Below are 25,953 nucleotides of genomic sequence, written 5' to 3'. Positions count from 1 at the left end.
GGTGAGTACTGCTCCTTTTCGTCAGGATTTATCTGGACAGTTATTAATTGCTTTGCAAAAGCCTTTCAAGCCTGTTGCGCCAGCTACTTTGGCTCGTTGGGTGCGCTGGCTTATGTCTGAGGCTGGCATTGATGTCTCCATTTTTGGAGCTCATTCCGCGAGAGGTGCCATGGCCTCTAAGGCTTTTCATGTTGGTGTGAGTTTGCAGGACATTGTGAAGACGGCTGATTGGTCTTCTGACACTGTGTTTAAAACATTTTATTTCAAACCTGTAATGACTCTTGCCTCTGTTGTGGTGGACCAGCTTTGAACAAGCATAATCTGAGCCTCCTGTCCTGCCATAGAATTAAAAATTTGCAAACATTCGTGACAAGAATTTTCAATTCTATTAAGGACACGGAGGCGAGGATTATCCCACCCATTTGTCTTTTACTGCATTGTTATATTGCTTCTCTGCTCTCATATGATCTGCATTGTTTATTGCATTGCTTTCTTCCCCTCCCTATGTGCTGTTACCTTTTCAGGTTTGGGGATATGTGTTACGGCTCTGTTTTTCTTTCAGGTTCGGACCAGAAGTAATCCTTCGTCTTGGTCTTCTGCGATGTTTCCGTTCCTTGGACACTGGATTTGTTATTTCTCCAGCTGCATCTTCTTCGCTGTGGATGGTTGCCTGTTCCTGTTGGCCTCTTGTGCGGTTTACCTTCAGACTTTTCCTTCCGGATGGTCGGCGGTATTTTCCTTCAATGACTTTTGACTGTTTGAATTTCCTGGACAAAGAAAGAGGAAGTGTTGTCCTCTATGGTGCCTTATATAGCTTATAGTCTCTATGGTTGCCTAAGGGCTCATGGGAGTTGTAGTGCCTGTTTTTCTTTACTTGTTCCTATTGGCTGCTGTTTTGTAGTAAAGAAATCGAGATAGCATAATCCTCGCCTCCGTGTCCTTAATAGAATTGAAAATTCTTGTCACGAATGTTTGCAAATTTTTAATTAATCTTTACAGCCTCCACCTAGCTCCTCCCTTGGTCCCCACCTCCAAAGTTTGAAATGCTACATGTATCACCCATGTAACGATGTCTAACCCAGGCAAACGTACTCAATGGATTTGAGATAGTGACCTATCAGAGACAAGTTGACAACATGTGCTTTAACTGACCCCTTTCTTTCCTGCAATTTCCAAAGCACCCCAGGTCCATTTAATGGTCCTGTGATTGATCACAAAAAAAAGCATAACAAAAAAAGCTTGACAAAGCAAAAGGCTTCGAATAGGCGAATTCGCCAATACTTGTTTCCCTGCCATAGCCAAGCGTACTCATGGCTCCGCTATCCCCCAAAACCTTCGTTTCTTCATTCCAGGAATGTACTCTCTCTACGGCTCCTGGGCGGAAGGGACGCCACAAAGGTAACCCGCTGGCAGACTTCCAGGAATGAATTGGCTGAATTGCTAACGATTCACCAATCCTATATCGCCTTACACATTAGGCGTCTCTCGCTCTCACAAACGACTCTGAATCTATTTAGGAACTGGATTGGCTGTTATGGGAACCGGAAGTATTTCGTTTACAAGCAATGGTGACTTGTGCGCGGAAAAATTGATAACGGAAAATCACAACACCGACGAAGTGCTGGATTTATCAACAGGCTCTACAAGTAGCGGTCAGTGATCATCAAAGATGACCATTCTCCCCTAATTTTTGTGACACTAGATTTTTGTTAATTGTTTTGTTTTCGTTTTTGAGTCCCTCCGGTATCGCATACATGCCAACAGACCCGATTCAGGCGGGAGACTACCGATTTTAAAAGCCAAAAATGGCTTTATTTTGGCTGTCTCCCGACTGAAATTGTATTTGCTACAACAGAAGTCAATGGGGAATTTTCATTCTCCCGATTTTTTCTTTTAAATCTCCCACTTCCTGGTCCTTAAATGTTGGCATGTATGGTATCGGTATTTTGGCTGAAGGATAGTTGAACTCGGTATTTGTAAAAATTTTGTTCTGCATTTCGCCCACTACGAATGCCGCATTCTTTTCATGTTTATTTTGAGTTTCTACAAATATTCTTCCACTAACTACGGAGCACTGGGTGAAAGGCAGAACATGGCGAGTTAGAGCACAATCGGGTAGAGATGATTCAGGTCCTATATTTGGCATACAATAATCATTCCTCGAGGCATGGGTTTCATTTAAAAGCACATAGAACGTTTTCCTGAAAATATTTTAGTGTCGGTCCTTCCTGAGGCTTGAGCCCAAGCGAATTAGCCCACATATCGATCCCTTGTTGAGGTTATAATGCCTATGTTACAGTGTTTTAGGTTAATCTTTTTCGCATGATTCCAAACCATGTGAGGTTATCTCAGGTCTATGGTTTTTGTGTAAAACAAGATTGCATGACATTGTCCTCTGGCTGACCTGTCTTCTGTTACATGCCAGTTGATTCGCTTAGATCCATGCATAGGGTATACTTCCATTTAGCTTGAAATCAGCAGGCAGCCAAATTCTCTGTAGTGTTAAAACGGACAGCGCGCCATCTGGGATGTTTAATCCGATTTTAGTATCTCTTTGGGACAACTACTGCAAGCGCAGATTAAGGATGCCAAGTTTCGAAGCGCCATTACTCATTTCATTATACTGCTGCTTGTAGCCAAGTGTCTAGCACCGACTGTACTCGCACACTGTTTGGCTATATAAAAGATACTCTTCCAAAACGGTTCCCTACTGAAGAACGATAAAGATGCACCCTTCAAACCAATCTTTAAGCAAGCTTTGGTAAAGCCAATAGGTCCGGCCTTTGGGACGACCTGTTGGTTTTGTCACTACCACTTAGCTATTTTCTTAATAAGTATAGCTAAATAAGAAAAAAAATCTATTGTCTTAATTTGTAGGCGAGTGCATCACTAAATGAAGCATCTTTTGTAATTCCAATCAGCAAGTATAAAGAGCAAACACATTTTTTTATTTTTTTAAAGCGGGTAGGGGAAAGCCACATGTGGGCTGGTGGCAACTGAAGCAACATGGGGTTGAAAGCAAGAGAAAAGGTTTTGTGAGGGGGAACATTTAGATTTTTAACAGCCTGCTGGGCAAAAAATCTGGATTTTATTAAGGACACAGAGGCTAATATTATGCAAATCTCCTTTATTGCCACAGCTCAGCAGCAACAAGTGAAGAACATAGAACTTCAATGAAAATTCCAATGACATACAAAGTCCCTCATGACCAGTCATCTTCCTTCTTTGTTCAACTGCGAAGAAAAAAGTTCAACATGTAGAGATCAGGAATTCCAGTTTTCCAACTCGTGGTCTGGAGGGAAGTAAATTCTTATTCTGAGAAAAGAATAGATTTCCGTAATATCTTCCTTAAACAATGTTAAAAAGACAGGGTGGGATTGAGTTCAGTGAAAAAGTGGTGGGATAATATTAGCCTCCGTGTCCTTAATAGAATCCAGATTTTTTGCCCAGCAGACTGTTAAAAATCTAAATTTTATGGCACGACACAGAGGCCATATTATGCAAGTTTAAAGTGCATTGAGAACATTATCGATCACATTTGAGATTGGTCTAAAATATCAATTCATAAACATAGTATCATTTGACCAGTCTGCTGCCCTAAGTATTTCTTGTAGCCCCCCACCCAGAAAATAGGCTTTGGAAGCTGAAGCACCTCTGAGAGTGTGTGTTCCGAAAATAGAGGTATCCACACCGCTTTCATACATGATTTCCCTAACCCATCTTGCCAAGGTTGGTGATAAAACTCCCTTAGGAGGAGATCTATAGGAAATTAGTAATTGACTCTCATTCTGTCTCAAACTTTTTGTTCTTTTCTCATACTCTTTTAAACATTTAACAGAGTCTTTCATTCTGAGGAAAGAAAGGATAAAAAATAGAAGAGGACATCGTTTTGGTTCTCTTACTAAGGTAACAAGCATTTACAATGCAATGGTCTCGGCATTCTTAAAGTTAGAGCCATTGGCATTGCTCATGACATTATTTTTATTTATGTTTTTGTTTTTAAAACATATAAATAAATGGCATTGTCATTTACAATGCCAATAGCTTAATCGTTCGCAAATGCGAGACCTATTGCGTTTGCACCCACACACAGAGCCACACACACAAAGCCACCCACACAGACAGAGCCGGGCACACACACACACACAGACAGAGCCAGGCACACACACACACACAGACAGAGCCGGGCACACACACACACACACAGAGACAGAGCCGTACACACAGAGACAGAGCCGTGCACACACACACACACAGACAGAGCCGCGCACACACACACACAGACAGAGCCGCGCACACACACACACACACACACACACACAGACAGAGCCGCGCACACACACAGAGCCACGCACATACACAGACAGCGCCGCGCACACACAGACAGCGCCGCGCACACACACACACAGACAGAGCCGCGCACACACACACAGACAGAGCCGCGCACACACACACACACACAGACAGAGACGCGCACACACACACACACACACAGAGCCGCGCACACACACACAGAGCCGCGCACACACACACAGAGCCGCGCACACACACACAGAGCCGCGCACGCACACACAGAGCCACGCACGCACACACAGAGCCACGCACGCACGCACAGACAGAGCCAGGCACACACAGACAGAGCCAGGCACACACAGACAGAGCCAGGCACACACAGACAGAGCCACGCACACACAGACAGAGCCACGCACACACAGACAGAGCCACGCACACACAGAGGCACAGAAAAATCGGGATGACAAGCAGGGAACAGAGACACAGAAAAACCGGGATGACCAGCAGGGAACAGAGGCACAGAAAAACCGGCATGACAAGCAGGGAACAGAGGCACATAGAAACCTGGATGACAAGCAGGGAACAAAGGCACATAAAAACCTGGATGACAAGCAGGGAACAGAGGCACAGAAAAACCGGGGGAACAGAGGCACAGAAAAACCAGGGGAACAGAGGCACAGAAAAACCGGGATGACAAGCAGGGAACAGAGGCACAGAAAATCCGGGGGAACAGAGGCACAGAAAAACCGGGATGACAAGCAGGGAACAGAGGCGCAGAAAAACCGGGGGAACAGATGCACAGAAAAAGCGGGATGACAAGCAGGGAACAGAGGCACAGAAAAACCGGGGGAACAGAGGCACAGAAAAAACGGGATGACAAGCAGGGAACAGAGGCACAGAAAAACCGGGATGACAAGCAGGGAACAGAGGCACAGAAAAACCGGGGGAACAGAGGCACAGAAAAACCGGGATGACAAGCAGGGAACAGAGGCACATAAAAACCGGGGGAACAGAGACACAGAAAAACCGGGATGACAAGCAGGGAACAGAGGCACAGAAAAACCGGGATGACAAGCAGGGAACAGAGGTACAGAAAAACCGGGGGAACAGAGGCACAGAAAAACCGGGGGAACAGAGGCACAGAAAAACAGGGATGACAAGCGGGGAACAGAGGCACAGAAAAACCAGGATGACAAGCAGGGAACAGAGGCACAGAAAAACCGGGGGAACCGAGGCACAGAAAAACCGGGGGAACCGAGGCACAGAAAAACCGGGGGAACAGAGGCACAGAAAAACCGGTATGACAAGCAGGGAACAGAGGCACAGAAAAACCAGGGGAACAGAGGCACAGAAAAACCGGGATGACAAGGAGGGAACAGAGGCACAGAAAAACCGGGATGACAAGCAGGGAACAGAGGCACAGAAAAACCGGGGGAACAGAGGTACAGAAAAAACGGGATGACAAGCAGGGAACAGAGGCACAGAAAAACCGGGATGACAAGCAGGGAACAGAGGCACAGAAAAACCGGGGGAACAGAGGCGCAGAAAAACCGGGGGAACAGAGGCACAGAAACACCAGGGAACAGAGGCACAGAAAAACCGGGATGACAAACAGGGAACAGAGGCACAGAAAAACCGGGATGACAAGCAGGGAACAGAGGCACAGAAAAACCGGGGGAACAGAGGCACAGAAAAACCGGGATGACAAGCAGGGAACAGAGGCACAGAAAAACCGGGATGACAAGCAGGGAATAGAGGCACAGAAAAACCAGGTGAACAGAGGCACAGAAAAACCGGGATGACAAGCAGGGAACAGAGGCACAGAAACACTGGGATGACAAGCAGGGAGCAGAGGCACAGAAAAACCGGGATGACAAGCAGGGAGCAGAGGCACAGAAAAACCGGGATGACAAGCAGGGAGCAGAGGCACAGAAAAACCGGGATGACAAGCAGGGAACAGAGGCACAGATAAGAACGAGGGGGCAGACGCACAACGAGGGGGCAGACGCACAACGAGGGGGAAGACGCCAGAAAAACAATGACAACGAGGGAACAGAGGCAAAAAGAGGCAAGAAAAGTGAGCACTCACCGGAGGACTCTGCAGCTTCTCTGCTTCTTGCGGTGGTCGGGCAGAATTGGCGTAAGAAAAGCGCCGCCATTTTCGCATTCGGGGGCGTGGTTTTTGCTGTTGAGTTACGGGTGATGTCACGGAGTTAAAAACTGCAAAAACCTCGCCCCCGAATCTGAAAAAGACCCCATACTTGTAAACATAAAATCTCGGCTGCGTGACACTGCTGCGCAGTGTACGCTAGGCCGAGACCTAAAAACAAACACCCTCTGGTTAAAAGGCCCTGCTTGAAATATCTAGAGCTTTGACATCAGAAGTTCTTCTGAAAGAAACTAGACTTAACAAAACGGTAAGTTTAAGTGAAATGCTTTTTAAAGAGAGGGAAGTGTTCTCTCCCCATGAGGATAGGATACGAAGTACAAGTGTAACGTCCCAAAGTGCGGCATATTTAACGGTTGGAGGGTTAAGAACTCTCATACTTCTCATTATCATTTTGGTTAGCAAATTCTGACCGACAGAGAGGCCAATAACTAAGGAGTGGCCTGCAGAAATAGCGGATCTATAGACATTAACAGTTCTGAAAGATAGGCCTGAAGTAAAAAGTTCTGATAGGTAGTTAACGACATGTACTAAATCAACTGAAACAGGATCATAATCTCGTTGAATACACCAGCGAACCCATTTGTTCCACGCCAGTCGAGATGCTTTTCTTGTTCCGCATACCCATGACTCAGAAATGAGTCTGAAAGCATTTGACGAAAGCCCTGGGATTCGCCATTGTCTCCTGAAATCTTCCATGCCGTCAGAGTTAGAAGCCCCTGTTCTACGAGGGGGTGAATTTCCCTTTGTGGACCCAAGAGTATTTCTCTGAACAAAGGGATTAAGATTGGGAAGTCTATGCTCATTTCCATGATTATTGGAAACCAGGCTTGGGATCTCCAAAGGGGAGTTATCACAACTATGTTTTCTCTCTAGCGTCGGGCGTGAAGGAGAAGAGGAGGAAGCATTGCAAAAGGCGTGAAGGCATTTGCAGTTAAATCATTCCAATCTTGAAGGAAAGCGTTCACTTTTTGAGCCTGAGGGTCTGGTCTCCAACTGAAGAAGTCCTTCAGTTGAGTGTTCAACTGGTCTGCGAATAGATCTGTCCTGAAGGAACCCCATCTGGATTGGATAGTCAAGAAAACTTGTCTGTCTAGTCTCCCATTGCTAGAGTTCTTGAAATTCCTGGAGAACCAGTCTGCTACACCATTGTTCAATCCAGGAATGTGTTCCGCTATAACTGATATTCCTTTGCTCAAACCATATTCCCAAAAGCCCTTCGCTAGGTGCCGCCTAGTTTGTTGACACATCGAACTGCTGATACGTTGTCCATGCGTAACGTTACACAACATTTCATTGACTTCTGGGTGAAACAGCAAATTGCAAATGAACCTGCAGTAATTCTAAGCAGTTGATGATGTACAACTTCTTCTCTTGGGGTGTCCAGCGACCCCCTGTTGAGGAGTTCCCACTTCTCGCTCCCCATCCTTCCAAACTTGCATCTGATTCTATTGTTATGTCCGGTTCCTCTCCAATTATCGCCATGCCATGCCTCTGCATTCTTCAACCACCAAAGGAGTTTGCTCCTTGACTCTTGATCTAAAGAGATCATTTGGGAGTATGATTGACTTGATCTTAGAGCTCTTGCCTTTAGCATTTATAGTGCTCGATAGTGTAGGGGTCCCTGAAAGATAGATTGAATCGTGGAGGATAGAAGACCCAAGATCCTTGCCAGGATTCTCGGGGGAAAGGTTTTTTGCGAGTGTCTTCCTTAGTTCCTTCCTCACCTTTCTTACCTTTTCTGCCGGTAATTTCAGTTCTGTTTTGATCATACTACCATGAAGCCCAAAATCTTTGTTTGTTGGCTTGGTATCATACAAGATTTTTTTCTTGTTTATGACAAAACCTATGTGTTCTAGAAGTCGTATTGTGAGTTCCGTGTGAAGGGAAACAGTCTGTTTCGATTGGGCAATTAAAAGGATATCGTCTTGGTATATGATTAGTCTCACTCCCCTTTCCCTGAGCCAAGCAGTGACGGGACGCAGAACCTTGGAGAAGCACCAAGAGGCGGACGATAGTCAGAAAGGGAGACTGCAAAATTGGTATAATTTTCCTTCCCATGTGAATTAGAGAAATTTCTGACAAGGTTCCCAAATCTGGATTGTCAGGTAGGCGTCTTTTAAGTCCAATCTCGTCAGCTAGTCTCTCTTTCTTAAAATGTCCCTTAAAAGGTGTATTCCCTCCATTTTGAAGTGATGGTAAATTACCCAGTGGTTTAAGTCTTTTAGGTTTGACAGGTCTCTGTTCTTTGTTTTTCTTCTCTACCAGTAAGATGTTGCTAAGGAAGCCTAATTCTGTTCCTTCGATAATTGCATCTTTCTTTAGTAAATCTTTTACCTCTTGAGAGACCAGATCTCTGTCTTTGCATGAGATGGTAATCTTTCGAGGGAACTTGTTTGGATGGAGATATCGATGCAGTCTATCATGTAACCCTTCACAGTATTCAATAATGACGAGCAACATAAGGCAAAAGAGGGTAGGGGAAAGCCACATTTGGGCTGGTGGCAACTGAAGCAACATGGGGTTGAAAGAAAGAAAAAGTTTGGTGAGGGGGAAAACTGGTGAAGTGGTGAGCAATTCGGAGGGCAGGGGTGAAAAGCAAATTGGCGAGAGGGCAGTATGGAGCTGGTCGGGGTAGAAGCACGGGTCGAGGGTGCAAATAAGGGCAAGCTCATTTTTGAGGTGTGGGGAGAAGTCCACAGGTGAGAGCAGCATGGGAAGGGGAAGAGACGCACATTCGGGAGGCAGATGGAAAATTTGAGTGCTTAAAAAAGAAAAAAGTAGTACCTGGAAAAAGTGAGTTGTGTAAGGACACAGCAATGCGGCCATGTTCCAGGGGGGGAGACAAACACAAGAAAAATAAAGAAATCCCGCACGCTAAGGAATAGGAAAGTATATCAGTGACAATGATGCCAATCAGTGTTAAATAATGGGTGGGCTTGAAGGCCACTGTAAGCTAACTATACGACAGACAGCGCATGCAAGACCTAAAAACAGGATCTTGGAGCCCACTGTTTGAGGAATACCTATCCATCTTTGGCTCTCATTTCATGTAATCAATGACTCAAAAATTAGTTGTATTCTAAGTAAAATAATAGCGCAGGCTAATGAACTTCTTAGAGTGTTCCAATGTAGCTAAAAAGTGATGGTTAGAATGCCTGACTGAGTCTGAGCTACTGGTAATTGCTTGGACCAGTATTCAAGTTTATCTGCTATTTGCCAACCATTTCGCCTCCTAAAGGAACACGCTGTATTTAAATCACTGTTGGTCCTTCTCCAGTAGAAACAGTCCATCCCGAATTGCTAAGTCACAAAGATGGACTGGAATATGGCCCTGAGTGATATCCAGAAGCTGAGATTATTTCAAGCATTCCTTTTATTGCGTTGGTGTTTGGTCATATTTGAGGTCTGGGTGCCTGTGACATAGAATCAGCAACACTCCTGTTATTCGATAACATCCTCTGTATATTTGTGAAGGCCACCATTGCCTTCTCAACTTAATGGATTATGTGACCGTATTTGACATTATTGATGTCCAAATCTGCTTCGCACTTGTGAAATAAAAAATAGTCTAGTCAATCTGTGATTCCAGTCCAGTGCCATCGGGCGTACCTTGGTTCTGTGTAATGGCACCCATTCTGTTCAATATTTACGTTGATTCAGCTGAAGACCATACACATCTGGGCATTTTGTGTCACTAGAACACGGATGGCACCCAAATTTATAATTTGAGCTCTGAATCGAATTCCGTTATCAGACCTGCACTGTAAGTCTTCAAATTTAGCCGAAGCGGCAGACATATTTGGCTTGAGGACTTTTAGAATACTAGCATTAATTTGAAATCTGATGTCTGCAAAATGCCCGTGCCACAATGAGCATATTTAAGCCATAGATGAATCTGCAATTCATAAACACCAGGAGCTTAAACACTTACAAGCTGTACTATTTGCGAAATACTTAAAATTAGCAGTGGATGCTTTTGTAATTTCCTTTCTTGATTACTGTATGGCCCTTTTCACCTGACTTCCCTAAAATATGCGGACCCTGCTTAGAGCAGTCCTAGATTCTGAACATATTGCCCTAGCCCTTCCATTACTGAAGTGCCTTCACAATGACGTGCATGCATTGTGATAACTGCATGCCTCTTCTGCGAAGCCCTGTATTTAGTATTCATAGACACTGCAATTAAAAGTACATGTTTGGACTATTTTGTACCGCATGTTTAAAGAAGTGGCATAGAAGGGTCACCTCTTTATCCTGCACACGGACAACGATCCAATAGATGCAGCAGCTGGCTCCTCACACCTCGTAAAGGGAGTCCACTAGACTCTGGTCCTCACTGGACCTCGCTCCCTCCAACACTCCTCCTCCTCAAAGGCCCAGTGGTCTTTGCAAGTAGGCAGGGAATAGTGCTCCAGGGCAGGTGGTCTTGGATTCTCTGAGTGATGTCCCCTCACCCAACAGGGATCCTAGCAGGCCTTGCCCCCAGCCCTGGTCACAGGCAGAAGTCTTGTAGAGCTTCACCTCCTCACACAGGTAATCTGGCTGCATGAGGTCTCAAGCTCCCCTTCTTCTAGGCCATTTACAGACACCACCTGTGATTTAGTCTCTTTGAAGTTCATGTTGGGGGGTCAGCTTCCTTTTGAAGTTCCCACTCCCTCTTTAAAGCAGTTTGTCACAGCAGGAGCAACTCGAAAGCGGAAACCCCCACAACACAGACCATGGGAGTGAATACAATTTCCACCTCAACATCAGCTACAGTGATATTTGTATCAAAAGATTAGCCTAGGGCCTCAGCCAAATGCTTTTTCAGCCTCATCTCCTTCCTAAGATGGGCTCAGGCCTCTTCTATGTGACCTCTCTGAATCAGAGAGCAACCTTCGAAGAGTAGGGGAGAAGCCTTCCCCCCCCCCCCCCCTCCTCCAGTGTGTCCTACTCAGCTTACAGGACTGCAGCAATACACAAATTGGTCTGGTGGGATTCCTATTCCTCCTTCCCATGTTTCATCCTGCAGTTCGGGGTCTCCCAAACTGGAACCCAGAGTCCACCAAGTATTGTACGATGTACAGTCACGCATACACTCAGCACATGCGTTTAACAACCTACACTGTATATTTCATGTTCTGTACAACTCTCATGCTTTAATATTCTTACTTCTTGTACATGCACTGCACAGCAGCACACCCATCATGTATTGTACCACTCACAGGCACACATATGCCCAGCACATACATTTTAACATGCATATGCTGAATTTTCCCAGTATTGCACCCTTCCCAGGCACACATACACCCTGTACAAATGCATCATTCATGCTGTGCGCAGCACTCCATTCACATCAACCCGATGTAGGCCAAGGGGTGAATTACGCCCACAGCAGCAGAACTGTGAATGAGGGAATCTGTGGGCCTAACTCCAGTGACACAGTTTAAAGAGGACTTGCCCACTACGACTGATAACGCATTCCAGACTCTTGCTTAATCAGTGGAGAAGGCTTTATCTTCATATCCACAGTGAAAGATTTCTGTATAGGAAGAAGAAATTGGTTACCCAAACGTAAGGCCTTTTTGTCTGTACCATTTGAAAGTTGAGGCCAAAAAATTGTAACGCCAACATGAATAGTTACATAAAGAATGTCATAGCACACAAATTGCAACCTGAGTAAGTTAAGAATCCCAATTCCAGGTTACTCATTGAACAGAGATAATCGTGCAGGCACCAGACGGAGGTGAAGTAAACAGACAGTGTCAGGCATGAGTGCCTAACAATATTCACACAAAGTGCAGCTTGCAGAATGCAAGGGATGGCGGAAGCAGGAAATGGAAGAAAGCAATTAACTATACTGCTAGATCAAGACCGAATTAAATACTAAATGGAGTCAGTGGTTTGTAGTGAGAACTAGTCAACATTGACACATTAGGAAGAGTGGGATCCCTGAGAGTGCATGACATTAAACTGATCGGTTTAGTAAATATATCTTCAGAGCAACAAAAAAAAAGATCAAATAAGAGTGCCAGTTCCACATAGATTTTTGAGCTTGTAAATTTGAGTGCAAATGGATGGGCATGTTACTGCTAAGCGTTAATTAAAAGGTGATGTAGCAATCATACATCTGTTTGTGTCACAAAATATTACTCCACAACAATGTAGTATGAGTAGAGTAAATTCCACAAAAGGGTTGTAGAGTGGGAAATGGATAGCATGTTCAAAATTCACAATTTGAACGCCCACAAACATATCAGTTTAAGGTAATGAACACGTTTTGCCAACCAACTTCCACCCTAAGAAAGGGTGAGAGATTTACGCTTGGCAAGTAGTGGAGTGAAAACATTTTTTCAGGGTAGGAAGAAGAATGGAACTCCTCTATACTTTTTGTGGTGTGGGAAAGGATTTTTCCCACTGGGAAAATATATTTCCTATTGTCAAATGAAATTGGGGATTACTAAATTCTTTTCACAAGCACTGTTGGTATTTTCATAAGATTAAGGAGCATTTTCGGAGAATTGTCAATAATCTAAATTTGAATCTAAAATATTTACGCTTTTTGTCATTTTTATTGTGGAAGTACTGCCTGTAGTGTAAGCGGATCTTCAGCTACTATACTTCTTTATTAGGTCTCGCTAGAGCCAGCTCATGCACTGCTATGGCAGGACATTTAGTAGCTGCTTTAAAAGTACTACCATGCCGGCCACCAGCTTGCTATTACGCTCACAGGCGCGTGCGACGTGCACATCACTTTTTCCCGTCGCGTGCGCACCACTTGTGTCACTACTCACGTTTTTTAAATTACATTTTTGCACGCACACAACTCTCGGCCGGGTCGCGCGGCCAATGCTTGTTTTGGGTTATCACTTGAGCCAGACCGGAAGTGCATGAGCTTCAAAATGTCCTCTTACTCATTGTCCAAGAAGGCCACTTTCTCTGAGAGCACATTTAGGAGCATTCAAGCTAAGCCTTCCTCCTTACCAACGGCGCTTGTACTTCAGCCGATTAACATGCAAACACTTGTCGGCACCAACTTATCCGAGTGTTAAACAGCAGGCATACAAAGGACCCGGGGTCAGTTTTGTACACACGTAGAAGGAACAAGCTACCCCTGACTGCAGCGTCGCGACGAAGAGGCCACACTTTAAAAGCGCGCCAGTCACTATTTCATCTGTTTGTCTTCACTGCCTCGTCCTAGCCCGTGGGTGTGATCTCTTCATGCAGGACGTCTGTAAACTGGGAGAGTACGGTGGTGTTAGCCCGGTGCAGCTGCCATGTGATAAATGGACGAGGCGCCGACATCTCTTGAGGGATTTTTGTAAGAACACTGCAAGTGGCAAGGCACCAAAAAGATTGATGGCTCTTCACGTTCATGACTGCGGACATGTCTTGGAGCAGTGGTGTTTATCAGTAAGTCATTTTAAGTTTCACGGCCCCTCTAACGCTCTGGATTTCCAATTTTCTGGAAGCCAGCGGCGGCGCTCACGCGCTTGTCTTTGACGGAGGCTCCTGCTAGGACCGGATGTTGGACCCGCGGCGGTCGGGCACCATCGCTCATGCAAGGTTTTATGGCCGACTCTTAAAGAGTTGTGTCCTTCTCGGAGAGGCACTGACAGATCGAGGCAGCTTGCTTTATTACCAGTGGGGGGTATAAGAATTAAATCGGCATGCATGTGGACCGGATCTGAGGCGGCGGCAGAGAAATGGACGAATCTGCTGTTGTTGTGCCTAAAAGCCTTTGGGCTCGCTTTCAGAGCACCCATCTGTCTGAGGAATGATTGGGATTGCTTTCAGAGCCTCGCCATATCTGATTCCTTCTGGTTTCTCCCACTCAACGTCAGCACACGCTTTATGTGCACTCTTCTTTTTCCCTTTCTTGATGCCTGAATGAACTTGGCCCAGCCTGCACTTCCTATGCAGCATGCTCCCCTTTCATCTCCTGTATTTTGTAAAGTGAATTACAGTAGCACTACAGCATGACAAAATGGTGGGTCATTTTTGTAGTTAAACCCTCCCTTGCATATTACGGTTTGCGTCAGAATCCGCCCAGCATGGCCCAGGGTGATGTCATTGGCTGTATCCACCCACCCCAGCAATGCCCCCTGCATACCTGGGTAAAATGACTTTACTCGTTAGCGACAGGTTTTTTTCCCCCATTATAGATGGAAGGTGAGTGGAATCCAGATGGGGAATACAATAGACAATGTGTACTCTTTTCTGACCTCTGACCCATAAATTACGCGTCACAACAGCAGGAAATGCTCGAAGATGGCCTCGTGCTCTGACTCCTTGCTATTTTACGTGCACACAAGCGATAGCCCCTCAAGGCTAACTAATCTGACAACTAACTAGATCTTGACACAAATGTAGCTCAGTTGTTTAGTCTGCTTTTTCTGTGCTCCACCAGCATTGCCGTAGCGTACCACCTATTCATGGTGCTAAGTATGACCCATGAACAACCTTCGAGTCCCTCAGAGCCCCAAATTGAGGGACTGGAACCCGCACTGACTGTTGCTGTCATAGGTTGTTTCCTGCTCGAGAGACTGTGACATATATACTTCATTTTTGTTAGACACTGCATGTTTGTGTAGGCTTTTATATGTTAATTCGCCCTAGGGATGTAGCTGCTATGACCTATCGACTGCCAGTCACCTGCCTCCCAACAAAGCATTAGTAACACGTGCAAAAGTCCTCTAAACAAGTAGAAATGGGGTTTCAAAGGCCCATCCCATGTGAATAGTTTTATTTAAAGCATGATTGTCACTGTCAGAATTGTTAAACATCATGGCCCAATATGTCCATCTATTTTTCTGATCTGGAATTAAAAGTAAACTCCTCAAATTACGCATTTTCGCGAAAATAATGTATAAACCCTGTCCCCCCTCCCATATACCATCATGATCTCCGAGGCTTTGTAGCAGTCAAGAGGCAGCACCAAGCTAAAGCTCTAAATTTAAAATAAATATCCTGCATTATTGTGGTATGTTGGGAAATAACAACTTACTTAAATAAAGTAGCAAATGGATGCTCTTGCACAGTTAATAAAACTAGCATTGGCATAGCTAATAGGTCTCGCTTTTGGGACCTTATAAGTATTTAGTTATGCAGCACAATATCCTTGGTGCAATAACATCAACTGTTACATGGCTAAAAACATATAAGGTCCCAAATGCGAGACCTATTGGCTATGCCAATCCTTGTTTTTCTTCATAGCGTTGAGCTGAGGGGGGGTGCAATAGGGATGACAGACACGAGGGGGAGTGACAGGTACACTATTAGTGCGTGTGGGTTTGGCTGGCTGTAGCAGGATGGCCAAACTGAGATGCGCACCAAATCTGTACTCGAGCTGCATTGCTTGGTTGGAGACAGCGGGCACCGTCTCTCAGTCACTCTGGGAGTGCAAATTCAGGCCGTTCAGGCCACTCCTGAAGCTGCTCTCCTGCATTAGAGCAGCGTTGGGATTGGCCGCAGGACTGTCTGAGAGCCTGTGCCTACAGTGAAGCCAGAAGAGCGGCAATGCAGCGGGTATTTAATAATTTTTTTAATGTTTTGTTCTTCTCTCTCCCCTTTGACCCGACACCAGCTGCAAATGGTGCGTTACAGTTAACCATAACTGGTAAATTTCAGTGTTTGTTGTGGTGGTGTTTATTTTTTTTTTTTTGCAAACCCTCTCTGTTGTATCCTGATAAGTAGCTCTTTAGGTTCTTTTGCAGGAAGTAGCATGAATCTGTAACATTAGTGTTATACCTGTTTTTGTGTGTGTATGTTCTGCCTAGTAAAACTGTTCCTATGAAGCTCAGATGTCATGACTTTCTGTGGTGTGTACTTCAAGTGTTGTTTGAGAACCTCCCCCTCAACCCAGTCTGTTAATTCTGTTTACAACTATTTTTCACTTTTACGAGCTCATTCCAAATAGAATGTTGCTATTGAGGTCTAGAGTCAGTGTGTCCTAACCCGCCAGTACTGCTTCACAAGAAATCCCTTGACATGACTGGAAGCAGAGGAGTCTCTAATAGATTTCCAGAGCCTGTGAGGGAATGTTGCTTTGTGTTCTTCATATGACTATAGCCAAGTTGTGGCAAGACTTGCTTTACAGAGGAGATCGTCTTGAGTGAGTGATGTGGAAGTGCCCGAGTGAAAAGTTTCCAGGGAGGAAAGTCCTTTGGTTTTTAAGAGGTATGGAACTAAATGGTCACCCGAGAGTTTCCTTATATGCTCACTATATTTTTTGGGTGAAAAATGTGCAGTTGAGGTGCTGACAACTGGTGCCTATCCAGAGCAGAGTATTAATTGTTTGAAACTGAGGCACTGAGCGGTGTAGCATGCCCACTGTGCATATTGCATACATTTACAGTGTTACTGAATGGTCTATCCTCTGAGTGAAACATTGTCTGGGTAAAATTATCTTCAAAGGTGTGATAAAGGCAGCTGTCTGTCCCCCTCTCTTCCCCAAAGATGGACCAGGATCTTTTGTGATGAGCAAATGACAATATTCTGTTCAGTGGAGCATTGTCCACAGAATATGCAGCAAGAACTGATAAACAGTAGTCTGTCTTCAACAAATTCTTGTAGCGGTGTCTGTGGCTTCTTTAGTGCTGGTTGGCCACATCACCGGACTTCATGATAAAGCAACACGATTAACCAAATAGGGAAACCTCTAAGCAGTAAAATAAAAAACCTGTCACAGTCTCCTGATCTGTAATATTTACAGCGAAAGTTTCACAGTGCCCGTTATCTGCAGGGCTTTAGGAGAAGCAGTAATTGTGCTGGCATACATTCCAGAGCGGTAATTGCAAACACAACAATGATGGACAGAATGTGGATCAATGTCACACATTCACCCCAGTCCAAAGATCTGGGCCCAAATCCATCGTTTTTCCACTCCACACCACCCTGGGTTAGACAATGGCGATATGCAAATCAGCGCTGACCCTGTGCCCCATGGGAACAGTCCAGTCCGAACTACAAAAACCATGTCCTTCCCAGAACGGAAACAAGCATCCGAGGACCGGCCCGGTTTCGAGGTAACACCTCTCATCAGCCCGGCTAGCTTGATTCCAGTGGTGTGGAGTGCCTGGGACTCACGTCTGAGCATCCCCAGTACACTTAGAGCGGTAATTGCAAACACAACAATGATGGACAGAATGTGGATCAATGTCACACATTCACCCCAGTCCAAAGATCTGGGCCCAAATCCATTGTTTTTCCACTCCACACCACCCTGGGTTAGACAATGGCGATATGCAAATCAGCGCTGACCCTGTGCCCCATGGGAACAGTCCAGTCCGAACTACAAAAACCATTCCTTCCCAGAACGGAAACAAGCATCCGAGGAACGGCCCGGTTTCGAGGTAACACCTCTCATCAGCCCGGCTAGCTTGATTCCAGTGGTGTGGAGTGCCTGGGACTCACGTCTGAGCATCACCAGTACACTTAGAGCGGTAATTGCAAACACAACAATGATGGACAGAATGTGGATCAATGTCACACATTCACCACAGTCCAAAGATCTGGGCCCAAATCCATCGTTTTTCCACTCCATTCCAGAGGCACGTGGAGCTGCTATAAGGGAAGAGATTGGAGCAGTTGTCTCAGTGTATTTTATGAATGGATTAAGGCCAGCAATTTTCACGTGTTCTCGTGCAAAGTTCATGTTGTAGGAGAAACGTTTCATAGTCTACCTTGACAATCTCTGTGGCTTTCTTGGGAGTCATTACATGTGCAATGCAGTTTTTGCTCTTTTAAATAAGCCTCTAAATGCAGTTTCCTTCCTTTTCTTCCTGTATTATGTAAAACATGTCGGGACTGCTGCTCCCCGGCTGTGGTGGTGGAGCTAGTTAATTTGCCAATAGTAACGTAGGGCCTGTCCTGCTATGGCTCTGGAAACAGCACCAAGTGCAACCCATTTGAATATTGGGGGCAAGCGGTCACAGGCTTCTCGGGGAGGAAGTGTGTGGTGCAGGAGCTCAGAACTCAATAGTCAAATATACGGAATAGCTATCCAGCCCGGTGTTTGACTTTTTACAAAAGAAAGTTCTTCTTCATCTCACAAAAGTAGTAAAAAAAATGTATTACGGGGCAGTGATGCTGGTTTGATTTCTCCCTTGGAGTTATCCACCCACGAATTGCCCTCAGGCAATTGCCACCACTCCTCCCTGGGTGACCCTTAATAAGTTTACCCTCACACCCTCGAGCAATTGCAACAAAAGCATGAATCTACTTCTTGCATTTTTTCAATGGCCCATAAGTCAAAAGCACACTCTGTTCGTGTTTCAACAGTTCTTAACTCTTGATGTGAATTATCTCTAATGTGATGAGTAACAAGTTAGTCTTTCATGCTTATCCGGCGCAGATCTAGTGACCTTGCTGTCCTGCAGATAAAGAATCATGGTGATTGAAGGCTGTCTTGGGGGCTACTGATGAAACTAGGCACTGCTGCACTTGGGTGCTCAGAGCCCTTAGCGAAGGTGAGTGGTGGCCCCGGTGCTTGTGTGCTGGTGCAGGCCTAGCTGCTGCCGCCCATCTTGTCAAGGAAATGGACCTAAACCTAACTGGGATACTCTTATGACGCCGCAGTAGGTACAAGCCCCAACTGGGCAGTCAGTCAATACATGAGTTAAAGCCCCAGTTGGGCCATTGCAGTCAACACAGCTGTTGCTTCCTTGGTTGAGTTGATGTAGTCACCAAAGCAGTTGCAGCCTTGATTGGGTCCACACACTTACCAAAGCATTTGAAGCCACAAATGTGCCATGTGCCGACACAGTTACCAAAGCAGTTGCAGCCATGATAAGGCCTTTATAGTTACTGCTCCCACCAAGGCCCTTCTGAGAGACTGGGTGGACACTCTGCAGCAGAGGTCACTCCTGATTTGCTTTCCTCAGTGTACGTTCTCTGCGTGGACATCAGTCCTGGGAACATCCTGATCTGCTACTCATAGACCGTGTTCCTGCTGAAGGGAAAGGCAGACTTCTTTCCTCATTCAGCCAGCAGGCTTCTAGGCACTAGGTAGACTCTACACCCTTCCAGCAGAGAGGGTTTAATTCCTACTTGTATATTCAACTTCTGGACAGGTGATGTGGATCCATCTGTTTTGGGATGGTTCTCTTTTACTGTATTTTTGCCAGGGTGCACGCCAGGCAGTATTTGTGAAGACTGAGGCTTCTTACAGCAGGTAGCACTGGGATTGTCTGGGAAACTGGAGCACCCGCAACACTGGTACAATGAAATATAAGGTTTCTGCACCTAGCTGTCATCAGCCTCTCTGAAGCATTAATTGGGGATGGGCAAAGAGAGGCATGATTTTAGAAATTTCCTCACCTAGCACCACATAAATTAGAGTCCCAACCTTTAACCCTTCCATAAACCAAATGGCAGGATGAACTAATCAGCAGCCCATTGCTAACCAAAGTGTTTGTGGAATTTCCAAAGGTAGCCCTGTCTTCATCCTACTCACTTCAGTCTATGAATCCCTCTCCAGCCACAGAAGTGCTGGCAATAGACTTTCACTGTCTGGAGAAGTTGTCCTCGTCCTCCATGACATACAAGAGGCGCTCACAATGGACAGCACTGACTTCAGAGCTAAGATTTACGCTGAATCCTACTTCTGCACATGTGCTACATGCACTCATACACACAGGAGGTTGGTGTAACGTTATGGGTATTCCCACAACAGTGGAATTTTACACGAGAGGCACAAGTACGCTGCACTCTGTGCCTAGAATAAAATGGTCTAGTCACACTATTGTAAAACCATGGTATACTGCCACCACTAATTCATGAGCTTTACCAAGGTCAGGGACAGTGGTTCTGGGTCCGCTATAAGGGTAAACTTTGGTGATATGACTTGTCTTGGACTTTGCATAGCTGGCGACAGGCCTAGACCTCTGCGCACACACTTAGGTTAAGGTGATAGGGCTAACATAAGCCAGATATACAGCAATTCAGACTCTCGGGGCACGGCAATGTGCCATATAACATATAGGGGACATTTTTGTCCCAAAAACGGAGAAAATAAAAAGGGATTTGCAGTAATGATTTCCTATCTACTTTAATTAATTTCGATTTTCCCGTGTTTTTATTTTTTATTTTTAAGAAGGTATTACGAGCAGTGCAGGTGGCAAATTACATGTCAGCAAAAAAGATGCTGACCAAAGTGTCCCCTCTCTGACTGTGCTTATCTACCCTACCTATTCTCGTGTTCCCCTCTCACCCGTATGCTTCTGCCACAAATAGGTCTCATTACATCACCTACCAATACCACCAATGCCATTACAACACGGGTATTACTACTCGATGTCAATGACAATGACATGCCATTACATCGCAAACTTTTACCACGACTATGCCTTTACCACACATGCCATTACAACGCAAAAGCATGTGTTGTAAAGGTATACTCATGGTAAAAGTTTGAAAGGTAAGTGACTCTATCCTGCCCAACCCTAAACCCTAATATAGTAGCCCTGCACAACCCTCCCCGGCCCCCAGTTCTCTCCCTACATTTACATTACCAAGCACGACGCCCCGACACTACCCTAAATCCTACACTACTACCCTACACTACACAAACACCACAACACTACCGTAAACCCTAAAACACTACCCGCAGCACGACCAGACTCCAGTCTGGTCCCTACACTCAAACACTACCCTGCACGACCCCTCAACACTACCCTAAACACTAAAACACTACCCTACACAAACACCACAACACTACCCTTAACTCTAAAAATGTAACCCCAACCCCTTGCCCAATCCCCCTTACCTCTCTCCCCGTGGTTCCTCTCTCCTGGTTCCTGCGTCTTCTGAGGGGCAGTGCACGTCGCAGGAAACGGAAGAGCCTCAGATTCCTCACGATGTGGCTCGCTTTTACATCGCATGCATTGTAAAAGTGCATGCAATGTAATGGTTTGCGTAGTAATGGCTACGCGTTGTTACATCGCATGCGTTGTAACGCATGTGATGTAATAACATGCGGGGAAACAGCTGTGTTGTAATGAATGTTTCCCTTCTGCCACTGCACTTAACGTTGCTCTTTTGTGTTTGTTCTCTACCTCTTGTTCCTCCTCTCCTACCTATACTCCATGTTGCTTCACCCTCTGCCCCCTTCCCAACTTGTTTGCATGGATGGTGTAGGTGTATGCAGGCCTACAAATTGATGCAGCCTTTTTTTTTTTTTTGGCACGGTCAGTGCTTGTTTTATTTTGTTTATTTTTTTGCAAAAGTTTTTGTCTTTAAAAGTACAAACCGCAATAGTAATCCCTGGTACTGGAGGGAGGTATGTTGACGTGCATTTGTTCTCCATGTGAAAGGGCAGAATGAAGTGGGTGGAATTAAAATGTCAATGATGCCCTGTTTGGGTTCCGGAGTAGCCTACTACTCGCTGAAAAGCGCTTCCACACCTTATCGGGGGTAACATGCGCTGGGAAAAGTATGTGGCCTAACAGCTAGGGCGGTTGATCTCAAATCTGGGGAACCGGGTTAAAGTGTCTGCAAGGACGCTCAACATCCTGTGATTCTGGGCAAATCACTAAATCTCACCTTGCCTAACAAAAATGAATGTGTCCTTGTGTAACGCAACTGGTGCTCGTGTAAAGTGCTCCAATGCCATTGGGTCAAGCTTGCGCCATATAAAATCATGAAAAAATAAATAAATGCAAACCCTTCCATCTTCTAATCCTCCACTATCCTTTTCAATCCAAATAACAGACTAACCTGTCCACTGCTCAAATTAATGTAATATTTCGCTATTTAATTCACCAGTTCTCCAGAGTAGCATGCTACTAGCTAAAAAGCGCTTCAACGCCTCTTCAGGGTTAGTAAGTGCCATATAAATGCAATTACAATAACCAATCAAAAGATGGACTGTCTGAAATGCCTTGTAAGTATGCTTATACATATAGTGTTTGTACATTGAAAAGGTTTAGCTAATACAGTGCCCTGCACCACCACACTTTCACACTGAAAAATAGGTTAAAACCTTGCTTGGAATGCAGAAAGAAGCTTCTCATTTGACGCACATAAGAGACTGACCCTCAAGCCTCAAAGAGATCCATACTGTGATGCGCATATTTGATGAATTGGCAGAACTCCCTGGTCTGCGTGTGAACAGGCAGAAGACCTCTGTGTTCCCGCTGCCACGCCTTTTGTATTATTTTGTCAACCTGCCAGTTGTGCTGCACAAACAATGGTTCAAAACTCTCGATGGGATATTGTGAGATTTGGTGTCGGATGGTGGCCGGAATAGAGTGTCGCTGCAGACCATGCGGCTCCCGTTGGCGAGCGGGGGACTGGGGGTCCTGGATTTCGAGGGTTACTACCTGGTGGCCCAGCTCCAGTGGATTGCTAGATTGTTGGATGGGAGATACCTATCTACGTCATCGCTTACCCCAGAGGCTCTGTGCCTCCCTCCCTCCCCCCCGGCCCCTTGTGGAAGTACAGATATAGAACCTGCACCTTTATTTCTTCCATGGCGCTTACTGTGTCAATTGAGTTTAAAAAAAGCATTGGCGAAGTCAGTATGTCCAATGTACTAAACAAACAGGTATTCGCAAATGCAGTTTGCAGGCATAAGCACATTAAAGCCAGGCCTATTAGTTTTGTCTGTGTTTTTGAGAATCATCTCTGAATGAGTGTATGTGGAAAACTCGCATACTTTAAGTAAACATTTAATATTGATGTAAGGGTTTACATTTGTAAGAATGAGTAGAGGTTTACATTCTGTTTTTTTTTTAATTGGGCAAAACCTTATTTTTCTCCAAATGGAGTATAGAAATCCATATCTGTTTGTAACAAAATATTTTTGTGAGCCTTATTTACAGTGCTGCATTAAAAAAAACGTTGTATAGAAAGCATTATACAGTGGCGGGTCTGCTCACTATTATTTTTTCATTTTTCAGTGCCTTAATTTCAATTGGACATGATGATCCACGGTTTTAAAAGCAGCAAGCAGGATTTCACCTTTGGACCCTGGAAAGTGACTGCAGAGAAGACACACATAATGAAATCAGCTGATGTTGAAAAGCTGGCTGAGGAAATGCACATGCCCTGCCTTCCTGAGATGATGTTTGGGGACAACGTCTTAAGACTTAAACACGAAAGCGGCTTTGGAATTGAGTTCAATGCCATTGATGCGCTTAAATGTGTCAACAAGAATCAAGGTATGCTAAAAGTGGCTTGTGCCGAAGAGTGGCAGGAAAGTAGGTCCGAATCAGAGCACTCCAAAGAAATTGTGAAACCCTACGACTGGACATACACCACAGACTACAAGGGAACGTTACTGGGGGATACAGTAACGTTCAGCGTCGTCCCTACAGCAGAGCGCATAGATACTGAAAAATTAAAAGCTAGAGAGCAGATAATATTTTTCGAAGAAGTTCTTCTGTTTGAAGATGAGCTCCACGACCATGGAGTTTCTAGCCTCAGTGTGAAGATTCGTGTAATGCCCTCCAGCTTTTTCTTGCTCCTGAGATTCTTTCTCCGTATCGATGGTGTTCTCATCAGGATGAATGACACACGTTTGTACTATGATACCTCGAAGAACTTCATGCTTAGGGAATATACATCCAAAGAAAGCAAAATAAGCAGCTTGAGTAACGTGCCGCCTCCGTTGTTCACGGAGCCCAATGAGATCGCCCAGTTTTTACCCACAACGGAGACTATTTGTGAAAAACTGGAATTTCCACAGCTTTTAGATTCCAAACCAGATGCTTTGCAGGAAAGCTCGAGCCCTCAACCACATTAGTGCTGACTTTTGGTCTGTAGGGCTTTGAACACCATGACTCATTCTCATGTAACCTGTGTCACAGACCTTTCATGGTTGATTTCACGGATGTCTATATTAGCCCAATGCAAAGTGATTTTAAAAGCTTCTAGTAGGAAGATTTCTTTAGTCTTTCTGCAGAAACTGTAAATATTTAGTGTGGGCATGAATGGTTCTTAAAGTGGAGCTCTACCTGGTAAACCGTATAAAGCATATGAAATACCCTTTTTTAGAAAACACGTGCAGTAACTTTTCTCCTACCAAAAATTGTAAACCATTTCCATTCAGTCTTGAGAATCGGTCTCCCTTTTACATAATGTTTTGTAGAAACTAAGATCTGCCTAAAAGCACTGAAAAGAGGTATACTTTCTCACTCTGCTTGGAACTAAGATTATTTTCTGTCATTCTGCTTTTTGTGCCTTAACGTTGTGTTTTTAACCAATGTTGTGCTTGAAAATAGATAAACAGGCGAATGCTGTCCAAGTGTTTTAAAGCAGTATAGATTATTCTTTGAGATGGTAAGATGAAAGTTGAGGCATGCTACTAAGGTGTCCCCTATTACTGATAGTCAAACGTTACACGTCAATAATCCGCACCCTTGAAATGGTCGTTGACAAGAAGACTGTATTCCAAAATAAGCACAGAGCTGAGTTTTTGATGCATGATATTCTGTGTTGCACAGTATTTGAAACACCTTAGGATACATTCCTTTATTAAAATACATGGATGTATTCATTGTGGCACAGTGCCAATCTCGACAAATCCAATGGAATTAATACCAGACTAGTGTCTTGCTTTCTTTCTAACAATCCAACAGTAGCTTGTTGAAGCCAGTTATTTTCTTTCTAATGTGTTGTACTTAAGATTCTGAAAATTATGTCCATTTGCAGCTCTGCTGCCACCATTGCTTTCAGCAGAAGAAATATAACCTAGTCCCATGATGGCCTGCCTATACCTTACACCCCTACAGAGGGGTATTTCCATAACATTTGGTGACAGGCTGTCTGGCCAGAGAGTTACAAGATTGGTTTGCCACCAATTATATTGACTTCTTAATTGCTCAAACTTAAATTTGTTAATACTTTGAATGAGGGCTTAAGCCTCCCTGCCCAGCCATCATTTAGTGTAGTGATTAAGTGCTTATTTACAACTTAACAAAATGTTAATGGTTTCACGTGGTCCGGGTCCTGGCTCCTTAACAAGTCTCAGTTTAAGCATGAAAAAGACTGTCATTTCATTTGTCTTTGTGTGCAAGCTTGTATCCTATAACGATTACTTTTTCGGAGACGGGCACAAAATATTTTGACTTTGCTGTAGCAAATTTGGTCAGATACGCAGAAATAACATCCCAGTACATTAGAATCAACACGTCATGCTGCTGAGGTAACCTTCAAAGTTGTATTTAAGGATTATCATGGTTTGAGGAGAGGCTGATCAGTATATATAATTTACTGTAGGCCTTGCGCTTCACAGCAGATTCTGTTGTGATTGGGAGATGCAAGAAAGTGAGGATGTTCATGAAATAAAAAGTTAATGAAAGCTTATGTTTCCTGGCCTTCTTTTAATTGATAGTACGTTTTATTTTATAAGTGGCGTTGTGAAGCATGGATGGCCCTGCCCTTTTTGTTTAATAATACTCCAGGATTGAGGCTGCAGGAGGCTTCAATGCTTCATTGAAGTGCATCTAATGATTTAAAAAAAAAATATTCATTTGAATTCGTGTCACATGGCTTACTCTTTCTCACGT

The 25,953-nt window shown here is 44.6% G+C and overlaps 1 protein-coding gene across 1 annotated transcript; it reads left to right on the top strand.

The window, feature by feature from the left end:
* The first annotated feature begins 1,515 nt into the window (after nt 1-1,515).
* Nucleotides 1,516-25,745, top strand: TIPRL (TOR signaling pathway regulator). The gene is made up of 2 exons (XM_078671643.1): nt 1,516-1,652; nt 23,344-25,745. The coding sequence occupies exon 2, from the start codon at nt 23,364-23,366 to the stop codon at nt 24,186-24,188; it is 825 nt and encodes a 274-aa protein (XP_078527769.1). The 5' UTR covers nt 1,516-1,652; nt 23,344-23,363; the 3' UTR covers nt 24,189-25,745.
* Nucleotides 25,746-25,953: the final 208 nt, after the last annotated feature.

This window comes from Lissotriton helveticus, chromosome 12 (genome assembly GCF_964261635.1).
Source record: "Lissotriton helveticus chromosome 12, aLisHel1.1, whole genome shotgun sequence".
In the NCBI taxonomy this organism is placed as follows: Eukaryota; Metazoa; Chordata; class Amphibia; order Caudata; family Salamandridae; genus Lissotriton; species Lissotriton helveticus.
The sequence above is the reverse complement of the archived record's forward strand: the minus strand, read 5'-3'. Positions and strand labels throughout refer to the sequence as shown.